Below are 16,530 nucleotides of genomic sequence, written 5' to 3' on the forward strand. Positions count from 1 at the left end.
CTCCTCACCAACACTCATATGCCCTCACCTTTGTGATCCTCACAATTGGAGCGGTGAATATTGAAAGTTGCTTATACTCCGATAGGCAAAAAGGTGTCAATCACTACTTTGTGGCCAGAATAGATTCTTGTTTGATTGACTTAAGACACAAAACAAAATCTACTTAAGAACTAGAACCAAAGAAGTTACGGCAAATTAAAATGAGAAAAGTACACAAAGAAAGACGACATAAAAAAAACGGATTCAACAACTAATTTACAACTAAGTAGGTGATTACTAGTTGTTAATTGGCAATAGAATCAAGAAAAGAAACTAAAGAATCATGGAAAAGAAACTTAGAACCTAAAATTTGAGCTTTAACGTGATTTGGAATGTTGATGACGTGGCAACCTTGGTTAACATTTTGGAGTTGACTTGTTTCCAATTTGAAATTCAACAATCTTCTTCTTAATAGTGTGGTAATCGGTTTTGGTGAAGAAAACACAAAGAATGGATCCTTTTTTAAGCTCAAAAGAGTTTGAATTTTTTGTGGTCCTCCCTTATACTTTCCCTTGTCCTCTTCTTTGAGAATATTCCTTTTTTGATGCTTTGGGACTCTTTCTTCCTTTGGAAAACTTGGTATATGCTTGAAATATTCTTTGTACAAACAAGGACCACACTCTCTTTCTCCTCCTTTTTGGATCAAACAATTATTTTTTGAATGTTCTTCTTCAACAATATATGAAGAACATGAAGAACACCAAGAACATTCAAAAATGGAACCTAACCCAAATGAACTCCGAATTTGTTGATTTTTGTTTCTTTTTGCACACGTTCACTTCCCAAACAACAATACCACTATTTCAAGTCCAAATCTTCAACCAAACCCTTCCAATTTCAAGATCCACCTTTCAAGTTTTTTCAACTTCAAGTTCAACAATAATGGATAACTCAAATTCTAGATCTAGACCCTATTAGTGTTAGGGAACAAGGATCTAACACTAGAAACACCAAAAGACACCAAAAAACACAAGAAATCTAAGCCTCAAGTTTTGGCCTAAGGGTAAAAATAGGATAACTCTTTTTTTGTGATTTTTTCTTTTTTGACACCTCTTCTAGTGTCAGAAAACAAAGATGAACACTAGAAACACACAAAACACATAAAAATCAAGTCTCAAAAATTAAAAAACCCTTAAAAATGTGAATAATAACTTTTTTTTATTTTCAACATAACAAACCCAAGATTGATCTCGTAGGACCGAAATCAAGCTTGGCTCTGATACCAAATGATACAGATCAAGCCACAAAAGATAGAAATCTACCTAGGGAAGCAAAATCTGAAATAATACAAGAAAATAAAGATAGATAAGTTGACATAAGAGAATACAAGCAATAAGAACTAAAACGTGTATCAAACGCTAAGATCCCTAAGACTTGTATAAACAAACATCAACTTCTTACGGTAACCACAAAGATCAATGTTGGCTTTTCCAAGCCCTACACTAATTGGTTTTTCCAAGCCCTACACTAGAATCCCTCCTAATGTAGTTCAAGAGTATTTCTTGTCAAAATATCATAAAAAACTAAGGGAAAATTATCTAACTAATGGCTATTTATACCATTACATAAAGGGGTGAAATTACTAAAATATCATTAATGAATATTTACACTCCATAGGCGCCTCTTCTAACTCTGCAAGGCCACCCTTTCTTCATACTTCAAAAAGTGAAATCCCAAGCAATCTTCCAAACATGGAATTGCTTTATTAAATGCTCAAAATGAGTCTTCTATGCATGTCTTTGTACCCTCAATGTGATCAAAACTTGAATTTTCATATATTGGTCTGGAATGATGTCATCAAAAGCTATGAAGGTCATTTAGCTCATATCAGAGATGTTATTTTCAATTAAGACAATACTTGAAACTGGGATGATGAGATATCTAGTCAAGTTCTATTTAATGATGAATCTGAAGAAGTAGATCCAAGGTCTAAAATTTCAGTAGAGGTTGCTCCAACTGCTGAAGTTTTGCCACCTGCGGAAGAACCTATTGAATAAGACCAATTTGTTCCTCATGTCTGAAAAAGACCTGCATTTGATGCAAGATTATTAGGTAACCTGTGTTAATATAATTGATGAAACAATTTCTCATTTTACAGTGTTTGAAGATTGTGACACAATAAATTTTGAAAGTGTTGTCCAATAAACAAAATTGAAGGAGACAATGTATAATGAAATTTCAGCAATTTAAAAAAATGGCACTTGGGAGCTTACTGATCTACCAAAAGAGCAAAGGACAATTGGAGTTAAATGGGTTTATAAAACTAAACTCAATGAGAATGTTGAAGTTGATAAGTACAAGGCGCGCTTAGTAGCCAAAGGATATAAGTAAGACATGATGTGGATTATAAAGAGGTCTTTGCTCCAGTAGTTATTCTCAATAACAACAGGTTGGTGGCAGCAATGGCAGCCTAAAACAACTGGCCAATTTATCAATTGAACGTGAAATCATCCTTCCTACATGGAGAATTGCAAGAGTAGGTATATATTGATCAACCTCTGATTACGTTAAGTATGACAGTGAACATAAAGTTTCAGACTTTGTGACGCCCTGAACGCTAATGCTTTTGATAGTGAGAAGAGGGGGTGTACGACATTTTCCTGTACTAGTGTGATACCTTTGAGTGCACCGGCCCTAATAAGTGCCAATATTGATTTGAGAACCACTGGCACTACCAAGGCCACTAATGCTGAGATTGGAGTGACTTTTGAGACCCCAGCAGAGGATGTGACTAGATTCGATGCCCAGAGAACTATAGGTATGTCTTTACCACTTGTTTTTACTTTTTTTTATATGCATATATTAAGGACACTACATGTTCTCAAAGTTGGTGGTGGAGGTGTACCACTCATATTTTTTTCAGGATATGTAATCATAGTAGAACAAACATAATTAGGTATTATTTGTTGTTTCTATGTTTGACTAGGAGAAAAATAAGGGAGCGTTAATATAATCAAGTGTTTCATATTTTTATTTTGGGGTGAGGGTCTGAGTACTTCTGCTAAAAGTTGAAATTTTTGTTGTTGAAAGGATACCCCTCCTAAAATTTTGTTGTAAAATGTCTTTAGAGAAAATGACCAAAAGTCCCCCAACCTTTACCAAATTCCAACTACACACCTATACTTTGCGGGGGTCCTATTACCCCCTTGAACTATTTTAAAGTTAAATTATTACACTCCTAAAAGCTGACATGTCAAGAGAGTGAGAGAAGAGAGTCAGAACGAAAATTATTTATTAAAAACTTATAATATTTCTTTACATAAATATATATAATTTTCTCTTTTACTTTGTTCATTTTCTTTCTTTCTTTCTTTCTTTCTTTCTTTCTTCTTCTTCTCCTCCTCCTCCTCCTCCTCCTCTTCTTCTTCTTTTTCTTTCTTACAAACAAAAAACTTTAAGAACTTATCAATGGCATCCAAGACTAACTTATCATCTTCCTCATCTCCAAGTACAAAATCGATTGGTTCCGACTTCAAGATCGTCGGAAATTTCAAAATGGGTATTGTTCATTTTTTCCAACTTCAAGGTCGTCGAAAATTTCGAAATCGATATTATTATTTCTAACTTCAAGATCGTGGTAAATTTTAAAATGGGTATTGTCCATTGTTTACGACTTCAAGGTCGTCGAAAAATTTTAAATTCTCTATTGTTTCTAACTTTAAGTTCATGGAAAATTTTAAATTTTGTATTGTTCATTGTTTCCGGCTTCAAGGTCAGCGAAAATTTTGAAATTGGTATTGTTCGTTGTTTTCGGATTTAAGATCGTTGGAAATTTAAAAATTGATATTGTTCATTATTTCTCACTTCAAGATTTTCGAAAATTTCAAATTAGATGTTGTTTATTATGTACGACTTCAAGATCGTTGAAAATTTCAAATTCGAAATGAGGTTCTGGTGGTCGTCACTCGGTGGCGGCGGTGGCCATAGCCGGGATTAGTGAGAAAAGGAAAATATATAAAGTAAAATAATTAATTTTTTAGATAACAAAATAAAAAAAAGTAAAATAATTAAATTTTTAGATTAAAAAAATATCTGACGTGGCATGACGGGGCAGCGCGTGCAGGTCACTACTTGAAACAAAATCTGGGTATAAGCTTTTAGACAGTTATATATTCTACTTTAAAATAGTTCAGGGGGTAATAGGACCCTCGCAAAGTATAGGTGTGCAGTTGGGGTTTGAGGTAAATGTTGGAGGGCTTTTGGTCATTTTCTCTTTGTTTATTATGACCATTATTGGAAATTTTATGGCATTAACTTTATAGGTAGAATAAGCGTTGCTTAAAAATGTATGAACTAGATAGGTAGTAGGTAATAGTGTAACCCTGTGATTTTTGTATGTGAGATGCTTACCTAGTTCAATTTACATGTGCGATCAAGAGCTTCCCCGGTTAGTCTTGCCTAGTTTGTAGGATAGTTGGTGTCACGATCCAAAATTGATACATGATGATACTTGCCACACCCTCCAAAAAAGTAAGCCTATCCCAAGCCAAACTTAATAGTCAAGTGAATCAAAAGCGGAATGAGAAGAATAGAACAAATCCCAAAATATATATAAGATAAAATAAGTATTTCAAGATACATCTTAGGTCTAGTTGTCCTTAGTACAAGTTCTATTAACGAAAAATATCAATAAGATGTATCTTAAATGCGGGTAAGCATAAGACAAATAAAGAGAAATCCAGCAAGCTATAAAGTCTTAGTATAATTGAAAGATGGAGAGACAATAATAGTATAATTGAAAGATGTCAATGCCTCTCCATCATGTATGCAACTCAACTACTCCATCCTTTTCAAATTGTTTTACACACTTGCCGCCCAACTTGCAAACGTTTATACAACTGGCACAAATCAAAATGACCGAAGCATAAAGTTATTGCAAAAACCTACAATTATAAACAAATTTTTGAAAAGAACATGGGACTAAACTCCCTCAAATCTCCTGATAATTGATATGTCTGGGTCAACATAGGACCGCCTCAACAATTTCATTTATGTAAAAAAATTGTCACGTCCAAGCCGCTTTGCAGAAACCTCAAAACTACTCCACCAGACACAATAACTAGGAATGGAGTAATATTGGCAACAAACACTTTCTAGTGGGATATAGCGCCAATTAGTAGGAATTTTTTCCAGCAAAACGTCATAGAACACTACTATACCTCGCCAACTTGGACTTTATATAGAAATAGCCTTTGAACCTGTTCGTTTTTGCTTTTTGTGATCTCTTTTTGGGACGAAAGATCTCTTCATTTTCTTCCCAGGCAGAAACACAATATATAAAACAATCACTAGCTATTAGCTTAGCATCACTTCTACATGACACATGAGATCAGACTGTCATAGTGAGCAACCTCTTCATCAGTTAATAGTACAACGAGAAATTATTTCACACTTTTAGTATTGGTAGATACAACTTACAAAGGAGTTTAAATAAAACATATCAATCACAAAATAAAAAGTGAGTAAAAAGAATAAGGCAGTACAAGGAAGGGAAAAAAAAGAAAAGGAAAGGACAAAGCGACTGCTGCTGTTAAAGAGGCCGATAGCACATAGCCTTAATAAGCTGGTGGCAATGTGTATTTTCTTTGAAGCTCTGAGATTTTAACGTCCTTTTGGATTCATGATTTGAGAGAAAACAGCACTAGGTGTTAGCCCGTCTGAGTTTTCACTGGCAAGGCTATGGCCGCCAATGCTCATAGATATCCCACTGCTTCTTGAGTCAGTCATGCTTTCATCATAACCCGGGAATGCATTTAAATCCTTCTTTCCTTTGCACGTGACATCAAAGCCTTCTTCAATGTCCATTTTTCCAAAACCCTTGCAACACTCCTCTACACTCTCCTGAAGTTGCAGAGCAAATTCAAGGTTCCACAGCACATCTCCCATCGAGGGCCTGTCTGCACCAACATCAGAGACGCACTTCACTGCTGTCTCGGTAAATTTCTTCAAGCATTCTGGTGCAAGCTTCCCGTTCAGATATGGGTCGATTATCTGGTCAAAAGTTCCCTTCTTGTAGCAATGGAAAGCCCACTCTGCCAAGCTCACCTGCTCCTTTGGAAGAGTTGGGTTCAGCGCTGGCCGAGCACACAAAATCTCAAACAGCACTACACCAAATGAGTAGACATCAGATTTGTCTGTGAGTTGCTGCCTTCTGAAGTATTCTGGATCCAGATATCCAAAACTGCCCTTCACCACGGTACTGACATGGGTATGATCCAATGTAGGGCCTGTTTTAGACAACCCGAAATCCGAAACCTTTGCCACCCACTTCTCATCTAACAGGATATTAGTGGTCTTTACATCACGGTGGATAATGGTATGCTTCGCACCAGTATGAAGATAGTGCAACCCACGAGCAGCACCAATGCAAATCTCAAGCCTCTGCTTCCAAGGTAAAGGAGGCTTCTGGGTTTTATAAAGATGCTCACGAAGGGTACCATGAGCCATGTAGTCATATACAAGGATCATTTCACAGTTCTCTTCACAATAACCAATCAAAGAAACAAGATGGCGATGGCGAAGTTTTGAGAGCATTTCAATTTCAGTTTGGAATTCATGAACACCTTGCTCAGAGAGAGGATTACCACGTTTGATAGCAACTTTTGTGCCGCCATCAATTTCTCCCTGGTATACTTTGCCAAAGCCACCCACCCCAAGAAGCAGTGCTTCATCGAAGTTATTGGTGGCTGCCTTGATCTCAGCAAATGAAAAGTGACGACAAAGGTTTGATGGGAGGGACGAAGCATAACTGCCAGTAGTGTTGGTCTTAGCGGAACCAGAAGTATGTGAATTTCCATACAAAGAAAGTGGGAGCCAGCCTGATGGTCCATCGCTTGGACTTTGGACCTTCCCACGTTTCCGAAGGCGCGTGACAAGGCATACAATTAAACCAATAAGAATTGCGGCAGCAATTCCACCTCCAATGCCTCCGCCAATAGCTGATGTGTTATTTTTTGATTGACCTTTTTTGGATGGCAGAGGGTCAATATGATCTGGTTCAGCAACTGGAACAGGATTAGGCCCAGCAAGGTTTCCATTGGTGTCACTTACTTTAAAAATTTCTATTCCATTCAAAATTGCATCATACCAATTTGATTTTGAAGCAACGTTTGGATGGAGTGCAAGCCAAAGATCCTGCTGTGAAGCCCCAGAAGGAACAGAGACCACATAATCCTTGTGGAAAGGAACTCCATTGCTTCCAGCCCAAGCAATGACATCTGCTGCAGGTTCCGCAGTCTGATTATTCATGAAGATGACAAACACCCTCTGGTTGACTTTTGAGATATTTCTAGTGATCTCACAGAAATGGAGCCTAACAAGATAAGAGAATCCCGGGTCAACAGAGAATACCCAACTCAAATTGTATTGCAGGTTAACTTGAGCAGTTGGACCCATTGACCTAGCTGTCTTATAAACATCAAGTGGGGCAATGTAGGACGGCATTCCTTCAGGATAGCTTACTGTGACATTTTCATCATCGGCAGTATCTGTAACTCCACTGGCTGCTCCAAAAATATGCTGGGAGTCATCACCCCATGACCTAAACATACCAGTATCACCTGATGGTGAGATTACATTGCCTCCCACATTAAGGCGGTAAACATTTTCCAAAGCAGTAGAATTGTCAATAATGAAAGGGGATTTCTGACCCACAATTAAGGTAGATCCATCTGCTGTGTTATAGATATCAGGATGTGAAATAATTTCAATCCCATTGACAAAGGCAAAGGAATTTGAAATATTTGGAGAAGGTGTGAAAGTCATGTTCAAAGTTTCAGATGGCACATAGATAGAGAACTCCTTGGTCAAGTAATCATAGGTGAGAGCTTCAGCAGTTTGTGCTGCACTGAAGTTTCTAAGTAAAGTATATGATCCAGAGGTGACACTGAAGATGGCATTAGTAGCATTAAGTTTGTTGTAAGACGAGGGATAGAAATACAAACGGACAAACTTACGACCAGGTGCTACAGGGAAACTGTAGGTGAACTCAGACTGGAAAACACGGGCAGACATAAAAGGAACTTGAGGGACAGAGGGCTTTTGATCAGCAGCATCAGAGATTGTTGACTTAGTACTCAACATAAATTTTGAGCCAATATCTGTGCCCCATTTCCGGCCATCAGCATCTGGAAGATTGTTAGGACCTCCACAGTTTACCAAAATGTTATCACCGGGCACATAATTGGCAGCCAAAGTCACATTAACCACAACAGCCAACAACAAAAAAGTGGAAATTAAGAGAAAACAGAATTTACTGTTGTCTGTCATTGATGCAACTGCTGCACAAGCCTATAGCCGTCCGCAGGCAGAAATCACTGGCATAAAAAACAAACAGAAATGCAAAAATAAAGATCAGTTTCCATCTTGTTTAATTTTAACCACACAAAGATCAGAAAATCACATGAAAGCCGGAACCTCTTTTTTTCAAATTAAATCTAGAGGACTAAAAAACAATGTCCAAAAAAAAAAAATCAGGATGAAGTATCAGAAGCCGATAGCATAAAGTAGACAGATAAAAGTTCAAGAGCTAAATGAAAGCACTCAGTCCAAAATAAAGAAACCCCAGTATCAAGATCCGGTATAAGAAGAAGCTTAAAAGAAGCACGAATACGGACATAGAACAAAATCATGGGAGCTAAGCGAAAGCATAAGCAAGTAGAGGAAGACGAAATAAATTACCTAAAAGATGAAGAAACAGAGAGATCCAAAAGAACCGAACTCAGGCCATTCTTGAGTTGACAAAAACCAGAAGAAGTAAATTGAATGCAGGAGCAGTCAGCTGAAGAAGAAGAAGCTCAAGCTCAGATCAAAGAAGAGAGAGAATAGGGTTTGAGTTTTGGAATACTAAGTTAGAGAGAGAGAGATGGAGAAGTGAAATTCAAAGCCAGTGACTAGTAGTTTTGAGTTCCTTCTGAGCTTCATATTAAAAACTCTATTAGTTTGGTAATCCAGATTATGAAAAGAGAAATAACCGAGTCCCAACAGCTGCATGTATAATGACGGGAATGCCCTCTATAGAGCGTTGGATGCTAATTTACCATTAATGATTGAATGACAGACTAGCACCACCTATGAGTTTTTTTGGAATATAAACGCGTTTGGAGTAGGGACGAAATGGCCAATGGAAGGTGGCAATTGAATTATTCATACTCTTGAATCTCAAATTACCCATCTCAAATTGAGATAATCTCAAATTGAGATAATATATTGATTAAAAAAAATAATTAATAATATAATTAATTTATTATAATACTCCTATTAAATAATATTTATATTTTAATTTGAAAAAAAAAGTAATTAATGCAAAGAATAAAACATGAAAAAAAAAAATTTCTTTCCTCTTGATTCGTGAAGAAAAATAAGTAAAATGAGAAACCAAATTAGAAAATTTAGAACGGATAATTTTAAACTGTGGAAGTATATTTCTTTCTCTCTACCATAAAAGGGAATATAAGACCATACTTTCATATTTGATTTGCATGCCCTTTAATAAAACTATTAACTAGACCTTATTTATTATTTTTCTTTTTAAAATTATATATATATATATATAAATAGTTATTTAAAATGACATGTTTTCAGAAATAAAGTGGGTATTATTATTTAGAAATAAGTTATGATCCTTAATAATGATCTAGCTAAAATTGATTTTGTGTGCATTCCATATATATTTCTACTCTCAGATGCATTTTATCGTTTCGGATATCTCTCGACTCCCAGTTTTATACAATTGTTCTTTATTCCGACATGGTAAAATAAATTTATTTTAAAAGTATTTTCTATTTAAAGATTTTATTATATAAGTAGTTTTAAAGTAAGCATATTCAATTTCAAGAATTGAGGAATTAGTATTTCTACTATAGTAGAAGAGTGGGTAAGCATTGAATGGTATCAATACGGCTATTTACTGACAATAAAACATAATTTGAGGGCATTTTAAACTTTTTAACTTATATGAAATGGAGGTCTCTCCTAAATTCAATGCCACATTTTGCATACCCTACTGTCTTCTTGATCTTTCTCTATTACAGAGTTTTTGAATGTTGAAAGCTAATCATTATCCATAACAACTAATTTTCCTCTTTCCCCCAAATTTCCAAATCAGTGCGTGTATGTTTCTTTCTATTTTTGAGAACTCCTGGATATACTTAGGTTGCTACGAACGATTTCAATCAGTACGTATATATTTCTCTCTGTTTTTGATTTTTATATTTGTGATATTTGAAAAGGTGTCAAGGAGTTTGTTGAGTTTAGGAGCATTATGATTTTTATGATTTAGGGTTCAGAATTAAGAGTAAGAGAAAGTCCAAGTTCAGAATCTTTAAAGGGAATGCAAAAAGTTAGAGCGGTTATAACACAAGTACAAATATGCCGCCATCTCCCTCAATTCAAGTTTCTCCCATGCCCAAATCTGGGATTGTGCTCCAACAAGCTATTAGGTCTTCCCCAATTTCAGCAGGTTTCAACTTTTTCTGTTTATAAATGATCAAAAACACATCTAAGCTATCACTTTTGAGTAAGTTTTATACCTTGGGTATTATTTCATTTAGCAACCAAAACTATCACCCCATTTGAAGTAAAATAAACTTCGACCGAGTTGGTTAATATCGTTCCCACTTGAAATATCTATTCCTTATTGTTTGCTTTCATTGGTGATTTCACTTTTGGAATTCCTCGCTGGATAATGAATCGAGTCTATCACTTGGCTCTACTATTATATGTTAATGATTCTATTATTTTTCCATTCAGATAACAACCAATTCCTGTTAGTTGAGAAAGATAAAAGATTTGATAGAACAAAAGAAAATCATAAGACATCTAACTCTTACAATTGCTTCAGGATTGACAAAAGTGAGAAAATTTGATCAATTGATGATAACAGATGTTTTCAGTTGTAGTGAGATTTAGAGGCTTCATATGTAGTACACATATGGTTTAACAACCATTGATTTTTAATATTAAATTAGTTGTTTGATGGTTTTTTTTTTCATCTTCGAGATATTTATTGTGAACAAGGATAGTAAAGTATGAAATTTGAATTTCAAACATAATTTAGGAATATTTTTTGAAAAAAAAAAACTCTTTGAACATTTGATCAATGGTAATAGTCACTGTGTAAGACTCTTAACGTTAAAGAAACATAGTTTGCTATGCAAAAATCACTCTTGTTGTTTGTCATTTACCTTTTAGATAAGTGAAAAAAAGAAAAAGAGGAGGTGATTCTGAACTTGAGTCAATTGGTGGTTCTTAAGAAAGTGTCTAACTATGAAAATACAACATATTTGTTATTGAGGTTTATCTTTAGTTAAATTGTTAAGGATCAATAGTAGTATATTCTTGATAATAATATCTTACTTTAAATTTTTTTACTCTACTTTCCTTCCTCTATGCCTGCTTATGATTCTAACATTAATTGATTGGTATTGATCTACAGGTCAATCCCTGTGTAAGTGTTGTTGAATTTGGCAGGAGCGACTTATGAGCATTGATATTTTCTTTATTAAAATAATTAATATCATTAAGTCATCTGTAATGAATGATATTGATTTTTGCCTAGACTTTTAGCACTAACAAAAATGGAGAAATAGAAACAATAAAAATAGAGAATTTAACTATTTTCATCAAAAATAACTTTATGATAGTAGGCTTGGATTAAATGTAACAAATTTCCTCATATCTTCCTTCCCTAAGAGAAATCTTATCAATAAACTATTATATATTGATTTGAAGATGTTTTCTTCTTCAAAATATTGTCCAGAAGGGAACAAGATTTACTACAGTTGAATGTACATGTTTGCAAAAGTGTTTCTTGTGTTCTATATTAAAATCGCTATATAAAGATGACATTGTGTATCACTAACATGTTAGTAAATTTATAGGTATTCTCTCTAAGGAATTTATGATTATTTTTAAGTTATCATTGCTATTTAGGATTTAATTCCTCTCAAGTGAATAAGACTGTAAATAAAAAATGGTCATCTTATATTATATAAATTTTCCAAATATCGGATCCGTGCCCCACACGAGCAGTACTTATCTAGTTTAAATAAACATAATAAAAAAAATTCATTTTGATCATCTGAGGATTCACTTAAAATTTACATGACTAGTGATGAGGAAACTACAACTATCCAAATTTATGTTGAGAATTATTTTTCAAAACATTTTCAGAAATTGTCCAACAGGCTCCTAGAAGGCGTGTCATGTATTTCTAGCAAGGAGGAGGAAGTATTATCATTTTGCCATTTGCGCGTTTCTTTCTTTTTTTATCATTTAATTTTATTTAAAGTATATCAGACTCGTTTTATTGAGATAGGAGAAAGGACTGAGTTGTAACAAAGTTGGATACTATAAAGGAAATGGGTCCCATCACTAAGTTGTTTAGCCATGTCACAACTCGATTTCTCAAGTCATGATGGCGCCTACCTTATCCCACCAGTAGGCAACCCAAGACATAGTCTGAAATAATAAGTTACGGGCTTACAGGCAGAACCCAGAAAAGACCACATATAATGAAAATAGTAGTAGTAATAATATGTGAAAAATAGAAAAGAAACATATAAAGTATATCAAAATGAGAAAAGAAAAAAGACCAAAATATACAATCGAATCCCTTCTAAGACCTAATAAGGTCGGTACTAGAGCCACTACTAAAAAATACCCAAAGTACTAGATAGAATCCAAAATATATACAATATATACAAATAGTCTTGAGTACAAAAAACTAAACTAGAACAGATAGAGGAGGATTAGCCTCAAACGACAACAAGCTAACCCTACTTTGGATCAATAATGGAAGATAGGAATCACGTCAACGCCGACTGGTAGTACTCGAATCTGCATCAGGTTAAAGATGCAAAACTGTAGTATGAGTACCAAAGCAACTGATACTTAGTAGGCATCATCGACCGACTTAGCTCAATACAGGAAAAGTATAACTAAATGTGAGGGTATAATCTAAATCAATAGTAAATAGGAATATAAAAGTAAATAATTATCGAGCTATGCAATTGCAAAAAAGAAGTAAGTAAAAGTGATAAAAACAGATAAATATGTAGTAATAATATGCAAACCATACATAACCTAACGGGACCTCCATAAATCCACCAGGAACACTGAAGAAGACAATTAACCCAACCACCCCCTATTAGTTGGTGGGACAGACAAAAGTAATAGAATACAAACATAAATAATCCATAACTGAACTAATCCCAAAAAATCATAGTAGTCATCTAGATGCGCACCAGAATTGAATTGACACCAACAGGTAGTAACGTGAGGCCAAACATTAGGCTTGAACCGATAGTAATGGATAATAACAAGTGGTCATATGTCGGATTCGAACCAAAAATAGTGGGTAATAATGAGAGGTCACATAAATGATATACAACAAAACTTATAATCAGATGCCGGACTTGAACCGAAACTCAGAGGAACCACAACTCTCACAACAACAGTAACCACTACCAGAACTCCCAAATTATCATAACCAGATTCTGGACTCGAACCGAAACTCATAGTAATCATACCCACTATAAAATTATAGCCCTAAACATAACATATCAAAATCCAAAGTGGTACCAAAATTCATAATAAATGACAGAAATAAAGTATATATTGATCCTAAGTCATAATTAAAATACATTTAAATAACCATTCACATATCTTAATTTAAAAAGGTCGAATTCAAGGTTTTGCAACTTAATTTCACATCCTAAAATTATATATGCTATATCATAATAAAAGATAAGAGATCAAGAATTACTAGAACGGGGTTCTAACCGGATAAATAATGCATGATATATATATCAAATGATAAGGAAACTACATGTACCTATCTAAAACTAGCATAATGGTATATAATTATATAATTACCATAAATAAGCTCAATCTAAAGGTAGGATATGCCTAGACTACCTTAACACCAAAGCTAAAAACCTCTCTGAGAAGCCTCCAAATAGTGCTCCACACTAAAACCAGAGCTTGAATAATGTGATGTATATATTTTATATTTTTTCCCTCGGTGACCAACTATATTGTTAAATGGATACTCTCACAACACCCTCCCTAAAATAAACGTACAAACACACACGCACACACACACACACATATACACGCACACACATATATATAGTTGCTGTCATGAAATAGACCAATCTATATGTGATAACTATTAGATGATTTTGGCCAATAATTAGGTAGATAAGATCATTAATTTATTACTACATAATCTTACCATGCGATTAATCACCACTTGAAATGGATTTTGGCCTATTACTTTGACACTTGGCCACTGGAATGGACACTTGTCCACCTCTTCCTCTTAAGTGACACACATGCCATATATATAATACAAATATCTATATGTCAACTATTAAATTTAATCTCATTATATATATTCGGGTATTGCATAGGTCTGTGGTAAAATAAATATCAATTTTGAATATACCATAATCAATCGAAAATTATGTCTAATAAAATCTCTATTTTATAATAATAATATTATAACATATCTTAATTCACTATCTCCTCTTAAAATATTAATAAGCTGTAAACCTATTTATAAAGTAACATAGATATACCATAACTAAAGAATTTTGTACATATCAAAAATATTTTAGAATAATAACAAATTATATTTCTACCAAATGCTAATTTAGATTAAATATTCCATGATATATTTGGTATAACAAATTCTCAAACAAACTGTCGAAAAATCGCACTATCAGTCCGAGCAAGTCATAAATAATTTGGAAAAGTTATAGAAAAGCTCTAGACCCTGAAAATATACAAAAACAAGAAAAATAACCGTGAGGGTCAATACAACATCCACTACTACTTTCTTTCACAAAAGTAAAGGATAAGAAAGTGCCTAAACACTCAAGCGTGTAGGGATACTGGGTACACATACCACACTCAGTCTCTCAAGTAGCCTTCTCATTTGGATGGTGATGCCACTAAACTTTAACTACTAGAATGCCCCTGGAATGCAACCGTCTGACATCTTTGGAAAAAATAGACACTGACTCCTCTACAAATGCCAACCTCTCATCCAACTAAACTAAGTCCCACTAAAACATGTGTGACTCATTTGGAATGTACTGCTATAACATAGATACATGAAAAACTAGGTGGATGGCTGAGAAAGAAGGTGGTAATGGAAACACATATGCTACCTCCCTAACTGTCTACAAGATCTCAAGGGGTCCAATATATATGGGTTTAAGCTTGCCCCTCTTCCCAAACCTCATCATGCCTTTCATGGGTGATACTTAAAGAAAGACCCTATCATTAACTTTAAACCTCAATGGAAGATGTCTGCGGTTAGCGTAACTCCTTTGTCTACACTAAGCAACTCATAGCTTGTCCTGAATCACCCAAACTTAGTCCAACAACTCGCAAAAAAAATGCATTCCATGAAGCGTAGTCTCCGAAGTCTCAAACCAACCAATAGAAGATCGACATTGCATACCATATAATGCCTCACGTGGTGCCATCTAAATACTTGAATAAAAGCTATTATTAAATGCAAACTCTTCCAAAGGTAAAAACTGGTCCCATTGACCCCCGAAATTCAACATATAAGCGCGGAGCATGTAACATCCCAAATTTTTGCTCCTAGAATTCTTGAGATTTTAAACTCACTCCCATACTATGACTCTCTCTGTGAGTCATAAGGAATTATTACAAGTCATAGAACCCTAATCGTAGGTCGACCAGTGTTTTTGGCTAAGTCCCCATTTTGGTCACGACTGGTACCCAGTGAATCGCCAAGTCTTATTACGAGTCGTATATTGGCTTTCGTAGCCAAACTAGAAAAGGTGGCCAAATTTTTTGTCTTGTCTATGATTTGACCTCACGAGTCATAAGGTCTAAATATGAGTCGTAGGGCACGAATCGTAGCCAAACTAGTATTGGTGCCTATGGATGTTATCCAACCTACGACTAATTGTTATGAGTCATAGGATGACTTTATAAGTCGTAAGGTCCCCCCTAACGACTGGGCAATAGTTTGTCAGTATTTTTATTAAGGGCACTTTGGATATTTTCTCTTTTTCCCAATAATAAACCATGACTTAAAACCCTTTTAGGGTATTATTATCACTCCAAAAAAATTAAAATAACTTCTTAAACTATCTCAAAATTCTCTCAAGCAAAAACACTAGGGTTTTCAAGCAATTGGCATCTAAGGGCTCAAGGGTTGATTTTTCTCCATAATTCTCTCTATTTTCAGGTATGTTACTCTTCCCCAAATATTATTTTGTTAAAGCATGAGTTTTAAGGTTTTATTCATGTGGTTTTGAAGTTGGTTATGGAACATGGGTTGAGGGTTTTGATTGTTTGTTTTTTGAATAATGGTTCCCATGGTTTACATATGATTATTCATGCTTTATTTATAGTTTTGAACTTGTGTGGTGCATGGGCATGGTGAATAAACTAGGGGATTATGATTTCCCCTAATTTTATCAATATTGACAATTGACTTGGTAA

At 34.7% G+C, this 16,530-nt stretch overlaps 1 protein-coding gene across 1 annotated transcript; it reads right to left on the minus strand.

Annotated features, from left to right (window-relative positions):
* Positions 1-5,379: 5,379 nt before the first annotated feature.
* On the minus strand, positions 5,380-9,155 carry LOC107853319 (receptor-like protein kinase FERONIA). Its single transcript, XM_016698320.2, has 2 exons — positions 8,719-9,155; positions 5,380-8,354 (listed from the first exon to the last, which is right to left on the minus strand). The coding sequence occupies exon 2, from the start codon at positions 8,305-8,307 to the stop codon at positions 5,641-5,643; it is 2,667 nt and encodes an 888-aa protein (XP_016553806.2). The 5' UTR covers positions 8,308-8,354; positions 8,719-9,155; the 3' UTR covers positions 5,380-5,640.
* Between the last annotated feature and the right edge of the window lie 7,375 nt (positions 9,156-16,530).

This window comes from Capsicum annuum, chromosome 2 (genome assembly GCF_002878395.1).
Source record: "Capsicum annuum cultivar UCD-10X-F1 chromosome 2, UCD10Xv1.1, whole genome shotgun sequence".
Taxonomy (NCBI): Eukaryota; Viridiplantae; Streptophyta; class Magnoliopsida; order Solanales; family Solanaceae; genus Capsicum; species Capsicum annuum.